This window comes from Larus michahellis, chromosome 4, assembly GCF_964199755.1.
Source record: "Larus michahellis chromosome 4, bLarMic1.1, whole genome shotgun sequence".
Lineage (NCBI taxonomy): Eukaryota > Metazoa > Chordata > Aves > Charadriiformes > Laridae > Larus > Larus michahellis.
In genome coordinates this window covers 26,236,782-26,249,184 of record NC_133899.1, presented here as the reverse complement: position 1 = coordinate 26,249,184, position 12,403 = coordinate 26,236,782, and the positions used below count along the sequence as shown (strand labels likewise).

General features: G+C 44.4%; 1 protein-coding gene across 3 annotated transcripts in view; it reads right to left on the bottom strand.

Annotated features, from left to right (window-relative positions):
• The window catches only part of MDGA2 (MAM domain containing glycosylphosphatidylinositol anchor 2), a 366,795-nt gene that overhangs the window by 159,410 nt on the left and 194,982 nt on the right, over positions 1 to 12,403 (bottom strand). For all 3 annotated transcript variants that reach the window (XM_074583599.1, XM_074583600.1, XM_074583601.1), the window contains exon 6: positions 1,044 to 1,313. In XM_074583599.1, coding sequence (XP_074439700.1) covers positions 1,044 to 1,313 — 270 coding nt within the window. The remainder of the gene's footprint in view (positions 1 to 1,043; positions 1,314 to 12,403) is intronic.

Here is a 12,403-nt window from a genome sequence, read left to right as displayed (position 1 = left end):
TGCAAATGGAAATACAATATCACAAATAAATCTGTGGACATCTCTTGATCAACTCCTGCAGACCTGGGCTGATGCAGTGCTCTCACCCTGACCCCCAGGACAGAAATAGCTTCTAATTCCTCGTCCTGCTGAAGAGTATGATATGTTGGGCAATAAGAAGTGAACAGGGGTTATGGCTCTCATAAAATATTCACACCACTGGCTCTTTATACAGCAGTTTCTCCCGAGTATGATTAATCACATGCTATTATTTAAAGTTCCCGTAGCGTGGGAGTTTATGTTTCACTACCATTCGCAGATTAGATTATAGAAAATTAGTTTCAGATGAACTGTTTGGTTCAGGTAGATTAATCCACTCTGATGATGCCTATCAGCCAATCGAACTCCTCCTTCAAACCAAGTGGCCATGTCCCTGGGGTTATCCAGAAAGCGATAAACAACCGGGGAGAGTTTCTCTCCACCTGGCAGTAATTGTTCTGCAAGCACTCTTCTCTTACTTTTATCTAAGACAGACATTCATCCTGCTATTTAGTATAATTAAAGCATAGGTACTAATCTAAAGCTCCTACCCAGGGAGCAGTTGTCTGATGGCAGCAGATTCACAGCATGCACAACAGCCTTAATTTCAATAACACGTTCAGCTGACGAGGAGGAAGAAAAGGGTGAAGTAGGTAATGACACCTCCAGGAGCTCAGGATGCATTCACTGCCGAGACAGTGGGTGCAGGGCATCAGCACAGGCAATGCCCAGAAGACGCGGTGTCCTTTGGCGATCGTTTGTCTCCAGTTTGGATGGGAGAACTGCTGCATCTTCAAAACACAAAGTGGCACCACATCACTCTTGTTCCAGCTAAGGGGCTTGACCCCAGCACAAGAGCCACTGGCTATTTGAAGCCACCACTAATTAATCTCATACATTATTAGAAATGACCAGAAATACACTTGGAAACATGGGACACCACTATGTGAACACTGAGACCCTGTCAGATTAGGATTCAGTTAAACTGCCAAGATAAAGTTCAGTAGTTTGCCAGCTCAACTTACCTCTTACGATGATGTTGGTGGACTTTTTTGCAGGGTTCCCAACATTGTTATTGGCGATGCAACTGTACGTGCCAGCATCTTCTGGCGTGATGGCAGGTATCGTTAAAGTGCCACCATTCAGGACCGTCTTCTCGGGCAGGATGCCGGCAGACCTCACCCACGTCAGGCTGGGGGCTGGCTCCCCTCCTGTCGTCACACAGACTAAGGTGATCGCTTCTCCAGGGTTCACCACTATCGGGTCATCCACAAGAAGCTTAATTGAAGGGGATGCTGCAAAACATAAGAGGACGAGAAAGGTGTAGCGGGGCTACGTCTGTGGTGTTGCTCAGTCCTGACAACCACGCTCAAGCCAACTGAGATCAGCAAAAGCAGGTCATCTACAGTGCTCTTCGCGTGACTACGTGCCCTCTGGGAAGGGTGCTCCCCATCCTGATGCCCCCCCGACACCACGTTTCTCATCCTGCTCCCTCATCATCTTTCCCCTTGCTGTCAAACTGCAGCTGAGGATTTATGTATGGACAGCCCTGCAGCTGTGCTCGGGAAGTGATATATAATGTATGGGACAGGTGCCAGCACGCTGGATTTTAAACCCTGGAAGAAAGGAATTAGTAACAATCTTCTTATTTGGCATGGAAAGCATGTTGTTCCCTTCAAGTCAGATCCTACCCATTGAAAACCAGCCCTCTTAATCCACCCGCCTCCCCGCTGAACTCCTTGGGACTTGGCTGCCAACTGAGATGAATGTGTAGAGTTTGAATTGGGTCTGTCGGATCAGGAAGAGTCACCTCCCTTGGGCCAACATCTCCTTGCACAGTGAGAAACTGAAGAATCCAGCACAGATGCTTTTTTCCTTGTACGGGCTGTGCAACCTGCAGCTCACAGCACCAGCAAGAGCGTGGCCACAGCTCAATCTCCTCACAGACACACAGAGAGGTGCAGACCTGGAGGATATTGTCCCTACAATACCCAATGACCAGCTGCAGGGGCGTTCTTTGTCCAGGACCACCAAACCGGCCAAAATACGTCGCAGCACAGGCTAATGGAAAGATCACACTGCTCTCAGAAAGGAGAAGTGAGTGATTAAATTTCATTCTCTCTTCTTGCCTCTTCTTTTCCATGAAATATTTGCATATGATATAAGACGAGCAAAAGAAATGCTCGGTACGAAGGGACAGGGCAGGGCAATTCATTTTACATGCTGAAATTTAAAATCATAATCTGAGCTGTGACATCCCCTGTCATTTGCATTGAGGGATCCACCCTTGCTGGATTCAGATTTTGCTTGAAGGCATACCCTAAACCACATAAGCAATGAGCCAATAAATAAATACATATTGCTAGTACAGAGAAAGCAGCAATACTAAATAAACACGGGCATAAAGGTGAAGGATTGAAATTCTGGCCAAAGAATACCAGAAAATAAAAAATGAGAGGAAATAAAAACGTTACATCCCCAAATCGTATCACTGTCCTCATTATTACAGAGATATATTCTTGTGTGTTCTGCTTTATATATGAATCTTATTTCAATATTAAACGAATACAAACTAATCACTAAAGGCAAATACAAGAGTCAGCTATAAAACAAGAGTTTTCTTTATTTGGAGTTCACCCAAGAGGAATTAGCTTTCTCTGCATTCAGAACCTGGAGCACACAAATGGGAAGCACTTCATTTATACCTGTCCTAGCACAGAGAGAAGAGGCAACCCCCAGCTGGGGAAACACTTCAAGAGAGCAGGAGAGCAGAGGTTTACGAGCAAAACCTCCTCTTCCAGCTCCTCCCAGCTTGGGACCCTGCAGATACTTCCCAGTATAAATTCCTGGGTTCACGTGACCAACTTGAAGGTGAAGAAACTGGATGCAGGGCTAAAAATACAGATAGAAACAAGTTGGCACTGCCCACTAACCGCGTCAGTGTCTCTTTGCTTGCGTCCTCTGACCTCATATTCTTTCATCAGTTGATGCATCCATCAGCTGATGGGCCCCTGGTTTGGGGCTAGAGGTATGAAACCGGGCAGTATGTCATGTTCCATGCTTAGGAAGATTTTGCTTGGGTGAAGGCGGCAGAAGCAGGGATCCAGGTACCTGCTGTGCAACTAGAACTGAGCTCCAGACCTACAGGGTCACCACCGAGCAGGGGGTAGCACTCAGCTGGCTCCTCTTTCCCTCTCCCTCCCTCCTGAGTTTAATGATTTTTACTGAAAAACTCTAGCAAGGAGCTGCTCTCTGCTCTCACTAATCATCAAGTCATGAGACAGGGAACAAGAGAACCACAAATAATGCTTCAAAACTTAGAACAAAAGATGAAAGCTCCAACAATGTCAACCCAACCTGGTGGTGTTGTTTACCATAATGGCCTCATAATCCTCCAGATGAAAGGGGGGCCTTCGCCATCCTTCAGGTAGAGAGACAAAGATAGCAGCCGATGTGATAAAAATGCTGTGATACATCCCTTTCATCACAGCACTCAAAACAGTAAGTACATGAAAATTATGGTTTGCGTACAGCAATTTCTCTTTGCTTACACCACACATTTCACTTAACTACAACCTATCCCACTAGACAAACACAAACAGAAATTCAGCGGTACACTCAACTACTACCATCAAACGCCTGATTTAAACCAGCGAATATTAAGAAATTCAGAAGCAACGTTAAGGTTTCCAGCAAATGAAACTCAGCCTAGCATACAAAGGGTCAAATACCTATTATATGGTATTTGGTATGGTATTTAGCATGGTATATAGAACACGAATCCACAGCAACGAGCTATTATTTTGATATTTCTCTGCGTGAAACCCTATAACAAAATCTGCACCGTATAGCAATGCACCAATAACATAGAACCTCTTCTTTTCGGCTTAATGGTACAACCTGTCTTTTAAATACCTCCAGGGATGGCGATTCCACCACTGCCTTGGGCAGCCTGTTCCAATGCTTGACGACACTTTCGATGTATAAATGTTTCCTCATATCCAATCTAAACTTCCCCTGGCGCAACTCAAGGATGTTTCCTCTCGTCCTATCCATGTGAAAGTAGGGACAGCGAGCCCTGGACTGGGGGGTCCAAGGTTGGGGTCAAGGTTGCTACAGAATCTCTCTCTCTCCCAGATTTTCTGAGCAAATATCTTGTAGACAAAAAGTTTAGGACTAGCTCCTGTCTGAGCCAGGGGAACGGAGCTCACTATCATGTGAGATCTCCCCCTGTTCTAGTTTCAATGACAGCAAGAGCTAGTGCCAAAAGGCGACTCCTCTTATCTACCTTGAGCTATCTTCTTGCAAGAATCTTCCCCTGTGGTATCCATCTCTCTGCTGACAGAGCCCAAAGATTAGCTTAATCTGGACAGGTAAGACGTAGATGGCAGAAGATGGGCGACATCGATCCTACCTTTAGGATGAGGATTTACAAATGCATCGGGAGCCTACAGACGGGAATGGGCAGAAAGTGCTGTTTTTAACAATATACATGTGCCAACCTTGCATTGATCCCAGCATTTCGCAAATCCTCTTAGTTCCTTGCAATTTCAGAAAACTGAAATTTTGGCCTAATCCTCTCTCTCAAATGGATTTCTTCTCTCTTTCATTTATTTGTAAACTTTTGGGGCAAAACACCACATACAGCATAAATCTCAACTGTGTAATTCATCGCCACACATTTTTTTTGGGGTCCAGCATGATTAAAAAATGGAGTAGGCATTTATAAAGATGACAAGATGATCCAGAGCAATTATAATAGTTGATAATTATACCAAAATACTGTTGAAGGATCATGCTTTGGGGCATAAAATGGTGTCTTTTTCTGGACTGGGATGGCAGACTATCACATACCCGTCTACTGCAGAGTTTTTGTGCGCTCTTCTGAAATTTCTCCTGCTGGCTCTCGGTAAGGACAGACGTGAGATCTAATCCAAAAGGTCAACACATGTGTTTATACATCCTTTCCATTTGTACAGCATCTAGCATGATTGAACCCCAAGTAGGAGACCCACGATGCAGCCCCAGCAGCTCAAGCTGTGATAGTTGTTTAGAGAGCAGGAAATGATGGAATTGAGTCAGAAGGAAGAGGAGATAGAGTTCTCCAAAAGATCCGACTCTTATTAAAATGACACTAGTGTAAAAGCCAGTACATGCAATTGTGTATTCCTGGTACAAGTCTGAAATGCGCTGGTTTTGTCTTTATTCTGTATAATCGCTTTGAGGAGTCAGGCGTCAGCCTCCAAGATACAAGTGTTTTCCCCCAACGGCATCCAAACCAACCATGGGAGCAGAAATACAAGTGTGAGCCAAGCTCCCTTCCACTTCTACGGCCCAGCCTGCTTTCCCAAAACAAGGCTGGAGCCAGCACGGATGTTCTGCCTGTTCGGTTTCTGAAAGGCACAGAAAGGCAACCTGAAGTCCCTCACATCCTCACAAACAAGCTTTCACGTGGTCCCAACTGAGATCATTCGAAAAGACACATATTGCAGTGACCGTAAGCGAGCAATTTATGCCTCCCATCTTGATTTTATTATTTAACTTTTACGAAATTTAATTTCCCCAAGCCAGGTGCTTTGCTGGTGGCCGTGGTTACGCAGGGCTCTTCTTACATGAAAAGTGCTTTAAAATCAAAGTGCTTCAAAGCCCCCAGAACTCAGCAGGTAGATGTGCAATCAAAAGAAAAGATACACAACTGCACCAGCCCAGAATTTTCCTCTTCTAAACAGCTGCTGCCTCAGTTTTTGCTTAAAACTTGCAGAGATCCCACAAAATTCCATGGAAAGGTTTAATTCAGAGATATATTGTATTATTATTTTTTATTGCTATATTCTTCTGGATTTGGTTTAATCTTGCATTACATCATTTATTTATTTCTGCTGTCTTCCTTCTTATTCAGCTCCTCTCTAAACAAAATAGTCTGCATTTTGTCAACTAAATAGTCTGAAAGTTTTAAAATTTTAGCCCCAGAGTTCTATCTGCTCACACCATAAAACCCTGGGTCACGGTTTGGGTCACGGAGACACACTGACACGCACACACGCAGACACAGGACTGATATCCTCGATTTCACCCAGAGTTGAAGAATGATAGATTTTCTAGTTTTAAGTTATGTTCAGTCCTGGAAAAGTTAAGCATCAGAGCCAACAAAACTGATGCAGACACAGGAGGTTCTCATTATGAAATCTTACAAATTTATACATAATCCCTAATGCAACAAAAATATCCCTGCCAAAAGGAGTCAATACTAAATGGAGTGCATTATCCCCCCCAAAGCCAATTCTGAAGCTTCGCCCCGGCTGAGGTCTCTCGTAGATGACTATCAGCCATCAGGATTAACAAGACGAACGCTGGGCCATCCAGGTCTGGCAAGCAAAGCATCTCCCAGCCAGAACCTTCGCCCCGGCACCGGCAGAGACTCCTCCAGGCAACCTGCCCAGCGGAAACTTTCTTTCAACTCTCTGATAGGAATAATAAAATCCATTATCAAACAATAGCAAGCTTTGGTAAATATTTCCACGGGTGAGCGCATGGAACAAGCTTTCCAAACATCGTATTTGGACATCGTAATGAGAACGGCTCAGTGTTCAAAAGAGCTCTGCATCTTTACTGCCCTTTAGAAGTAGGGGTTTCTGAGCGCCAGTCCCACATTTCGAAGTCATGGTTGGTTTGCCAGGGGACAAAGACAGCCGCAGTGCCACTGCGAGCTCGCCCCCGCGAAGAACAAGGCACTACTCATGGCGAGGGAAACTGTTCAGGTCCCCATTCATATTGCAGCTGCAGCCTTTTTAAAGGGACTTCAATTCAGAGGCTTTCGTGTGCAAGTATTGCCTCTGCACCCAGTGTATTTCACAGGGCAGCAGAGCCTGGCTGTGAACTCACGACAAAGTGCTATTGGAAGTACAGCAGGTCACAACACACGGTCCTGCTAGTCAAGTCACTACGGAGAATTTAAATCAGAACTGCATCAATTTTTTTTACCTAATCTTAACGTGTGCACACAAGACAAGTTAGGCGCCGATGACATACAGATGGAGATTAATTATAAAATGCGTCTATAATATATCCCAAGCCGCACAGAGTAGAATCATAGAATCTTCATGGTTGGAAAGGACCTTTGAGATCATCGAGTCCAACCATACACACACCAAAAAAAAAAAAAAAGAAAAAAAAAACACAAACAAACAACCTACAATCTCTGCCACTAGAGCATGCCCTGAAGTGCCAAATCTAGACGTTTCTTCAATACCTCTAGGGATGGTGACTCAACCGCCTCCCTGGGCAGGCTGTTCCAGTACCTGACCACTCTTTCAGTAAAGTCATTCTTCCTAATATCTAATCTAAACCTCCCCTGCCACAACCAACCAGTAATAAAACAACACACTGGTTTTGATTAATGACTGGGGCAAAAGTTTCTCAGCCCCAGCACAAAGCTAGTAGTCATTAAGTCATCATTAACACGCTTAAGACACACATTTAACAATACCAGTTTACCAAGTACATTCGACATAATAACCTAGCTCTACAACAAGGTGCTTCCAGTTTAAACGGAGCTGCCACGGGATCATCGGCAGGGAGACTGGAAACATCTTCTAATCAATGATGCGATACAGGTGTCCACTGAACTTGAAAGAAGTAGAGTCTCTCCTGCTGCCTGGGATGGGTGTCCGAGACAGACACTACACTGGGAGGAGAAAGATATCTGTCACTGATGTAGCGCGCAGGAAAAATCTGACACCAACGTGTGTTATAATTACAGTGAGACAAATATACGTATTTAGACCAGGTATATGGAATTGAGAAAATGTCACAATTGGCTTTAGGGATTACTGGAAATGCAAAAGAAAACTAATACTTTAATAGCAATATCAAAGCAGAGGTAGAAAGTCATGTCCTTGGCGACTCGCTCATCTATGATGAATTCAAATGTAAGTACATTATTTCATCCAGTTTTGTGAATTATTTTATATGCAGAAGTGAAGTAATAGAACACAATTGAATTACACTTTCATATTTATGTGTGCGTGTATGCATCCGTTTAATTTACAGCCCTGATTTATTGCAGGAATACAATGCGTATACTCCTAATGATACACATTATGAATAGTTCCTTTCAAGTCAGAGCAAACAGAGAGAACTTTTGAGGTCCCTGTTGGGCTGGGAGCATCATTTCTGTACTTATTTACTCAGTAAAGTTCAAAAAAGAATAGATTATAATTCCCAGCTGAGAGCCAGATTTTGAATTACAGGGTAAAAATAAACTTTTTTTTGACCACACCGCCACAGCACGCTGCGATATAGGAGGTCCTTTCTTTTCATCAACAGTCCTTAAAAATAACAAACACCACCCACACCCTCAAAAAAAACCCCAACCCCAAACCGAAGACCAATGAAAATCACTTTTATAGACCCATCCTCTCTCTGCTTTACCCTCCCTGCTGCTACTGAAGGCACCGTAACCTCCTGACTGCCCCCCGCGATTGCCAGAGCTGCCCGGTAGTCTGCGTGCCTTAACCTCGGACTGGGGTGCATGTCCCCCCCCGCCACGTACCAGCAGTCACTGCTCAATTTGAATATGCTACCTGGGCAGAGATTAAAAAACCAAACCCTCATATTTTTCATTTTCCCTTAAGCCTGCCATCAAAATAAAGAGGCTTAAAAGTTGGGTAAAGTACAAGATCATTTTGTCCAGGCGTACTATCAAGAATGGAAAATTGTGAGGTTACAGGAGAAGCAGAGAGGGGAGTTACAGGAAAGAAATAAGCAAAGAATGAGATTATATTTAACAAGGTCTATTTTCAGCTGGCCTCCATCACTACATGTTCACATACATGTGAAGAAGCCCGGAGCGCCAGCCCAGGTAACCGTAGCCTACTCCCCGCTCTCTCCCTCTATTCTCAATAGCCTTTTTTTTTTTTCCTCTTCCAACTTTTTCTGAAATCCTCTGTTTTTTAACCAATGGGGACGCAGCTTTGATGACTCATCTCTTTATTCCCGATGTGCCTGGCTGCTTTTCATCCCACAGCAGCAGCACTTTGATGACTCGCACTTTGCTGGTGCTGCCGTGGAGGCACAGATGTGGCATTGATAGCTCCAACAGGGAGGAAGGGAGGCGGATACGTTTGCTATTCAGAGCACTTCCTCGGTGGTTACGCTCTGGAGACGACTACAATAGCTCCCAGCTCCCACGCTGTATGAACTATTCATTCTGTGGACATTTTATCAAGAGGGTACGAAGGGAAGGCAGGATCCTCCCTTTAGCAGCAGAGCAGCGTTAAATCAGCTAAACCCAATCATGAAACTGTCCCCTTCGTCACTATATTTAGACGCACGGTTGTACATGTAGGCTTAAATTCATCTCGGCTAATTTCAACCTCCCAAAAGTCAGGCAGGCAATCCCAGGTCATGTATCTCAATGACATACAAGCACCCCGAGAGCACAATTCCTGCTCTCCAAAAATAGATGGGATGAATTGCTCATCGGAGCCATCTCTCTCCACCGAGAACAGTGCTCCCTGAACAACCAGGGTACTGCAGACACCCTGGCTTTCCGACTGCTAGTTAGGCGAGACAAATCCTATCTTGCAACAGCAACAGTCGCCCACGCAATTAGCAGATTAGGAATGACTGGCTAAGGAGGAGCTGCAGAGAAAGGACCCTCGGCGTTATGCGGATGGCAATCTGGACACAGCGCACACATTAGCAACACGTGCCTGGTAAAAGGGAGTTATCGCACAGGGATGCATAAACAAGAACTTTGTTGGGGAATGTATGGAACAAGCCCTGCGTTGAACCCCAGGCTCATGAGGCTGGGGGGGCTGTGGAGTACTCTACATACCCTGAGGCACTAAACTTCACCAAGGAGGTGGGCAGAAGAGATCAACAGGAACAGTGTGAGGTAGAGATGACGTGACCCACAGGCAAAAATAAAGAAGATAGGTTTGTTATCCAACAGAAGAGATGGGACAAGATAACCATCTTCAAATACATGAAATGTTGCTGCAAAGAGGAAGAGGATAATCTCTTCTTCATGCCATGGCAGACAGGACCATGCGGTGGGCCAGACTGCCTGCCAGTGATGCGGTACCTCTGCTGCCGACAGCCAGGTTAAACGGACATCGGTAGGACAAGGTTTAGCTCTAGTGCGTTCTGACATGAAGAACAGGACTAGACGACCTCTTGGGGTCCTTCCCGGCTTTATTTTCTATTATTCCTTTTTGCTAAAGCACTAAAACCACCCACCTTCAGTATTCAGCTCTGAGCATACAGCTGGCTGTATTTTTTATCTGAGGATTTCAAGCCTCTTTAGTGCGGGATCACATCTCACTGTCGCCTCCCTTAGAAAGCCAGGAGATGCCAAGAGAAATATTTTTTTTCAAAATGAGATAATTCTCTTAACACTGTACTGTCTGAATGAAGGGACACAAAGCAAAATTATCATGACAAACTACTGCTTAATGGAGGGATTAAAAGCAAATTAAGGCTTTTTCAATTTGTTTCCCACCACATGCCCCAGACAGAACACCAGCCTCAGCTGTGATTTAAAGGAACTATGTCACGCAGCTGAAATATCACATATTGAAATACTCATCTTTCTTGGTAAAAGTTACTGTTGTGGATTATTTCTGTGTTGGAGGCTGCTAAAAATCAGCCTCAATGTTATGTATTAATGATCACCTGCACTAAGCAGCCTCAACTGGCTGCTAATACAGAAAACAAAATACATTTACAAATTAATCTGTGCCACCAGAAATGCTCTGTAGATCAAGATAAAAGTTTTAGCTGCTTTTACTCAATCATATTAGAAGAGATATTATAAGAAGGTCAGACTTTCAATGGTTTTATGGGTAAATATTATGCCTTTTCTATGACACTTTGAAACGATAACACTCTTAAAAGGATCCATTCATGTTATTACTAGATCTGGGCATTCAGATGTGCGAGTCAGAGTTAGCTGTATCTAAAGTTCCCTTTCCCAGCTCTAACGAATAAATAGTGAGTCACATGCAAACCAGTGACAGGTTTTTATATCATCTGTCGAAAATTAACATTTGATACAGAGCAGAATTACGCTTGGAATAACATAACCCCTGTATTTCTAAAGGAGACTGCACTCGTTCCTGCTAAGCATCTTCAAAAAGAAGCACCTCCTGACCACTATACAGTCTAGGCTAAGGCAGGGAGACAGGTCTTCAGGACTTTCATCAGTCCTTACATAGACAAGGATATGCTGGGGCGTGGAGATAATACTGAATTCAGCCAATAGCTTCCACAACACTGTTTTGCCTTTTAATGTGCTTGCTTTAATCAGAGAGCTGTAGAATGATATCCATCAGAAAGGATCTCTGGAGGCCTCTGGTCAGAGCCCTGATAGAAGCAATGCCAATTCGATCCAGTCGCTCAGGCCTCATCCAGTCAAAGTGTGAGCATCTTCCCAAAGATAAGCAAACCCAGCTCCTTCAGCCTCTCCCGCGTGTCACCTGCTCTAGCTCCAGACCATCTTTGTGGCTTCCACTGGTCTTGCTCCAGTCCATCCATGTCTTGCTTACTCTAGGGAGCCCCAAACTGGACAGAGCAGTCCGACGCAGTCTCACAAGCACTGAACAGAGGGGAAAGATCACTGCTCTGGACCTGCTGGCTGCAGTCTTGCTAGTACAGCCCAGCTTGCTGTTGGCCTTTTTGGGACAAGCACATTGCTGGCTAATTTTCAACTTGTCTGTAGGGCAACCCAGCTCCCCTTCTGCAAAGCTGCTTTCTAGCCAGTTGGTCCCAACATGTACTGGTACATGGCGTGGTTGTTCTTCTGCAGGGGCAGGATGTGGCTAATTTCATGAGGCTCCTGTCTGCCCTCTTCTCCAGCCTGTCAAGACCCCTGTATTGACAACTACTCCATACTGGGTATTTGAGAACTTTCCAAAAGTCCACTGTGTCCCATCCTTTTGGTCAATAATAATTATGTTGTACAGTATTGTTCCCATGTTTGAGCCCTGAGGGATGACATGAGCAAATGACCCCAAATTGGACATCATGCCACCCTTCATAACCAAAGGTCCAGCCAATTTTTCACTAATCATTCACATCTCACAAATCTGGCTACAAGGAAACTATGGGAGGTCCTATCAAAGGTCTTCCTAAAGAAAAGGCAAGAGGATGAGAAGGTATAATAAAGGAATCAAGGTGACGATTCCAAAACACTTGTCAGGGGGAACATGAGATGAGAAAGATGTCGGGGAGCTGCTCCTATGAGAAGACACAACCTGTAGCTCTGTACTCCCCTCACCACAGAAGCCTTTGATGCCAGCTCTGTCCTTTGTGCTTCTTGCAGTTTCAAACTGCAAGGACTGTTTGGAGAAAAAAATAATCACTGATTTCAGGAATACAAATA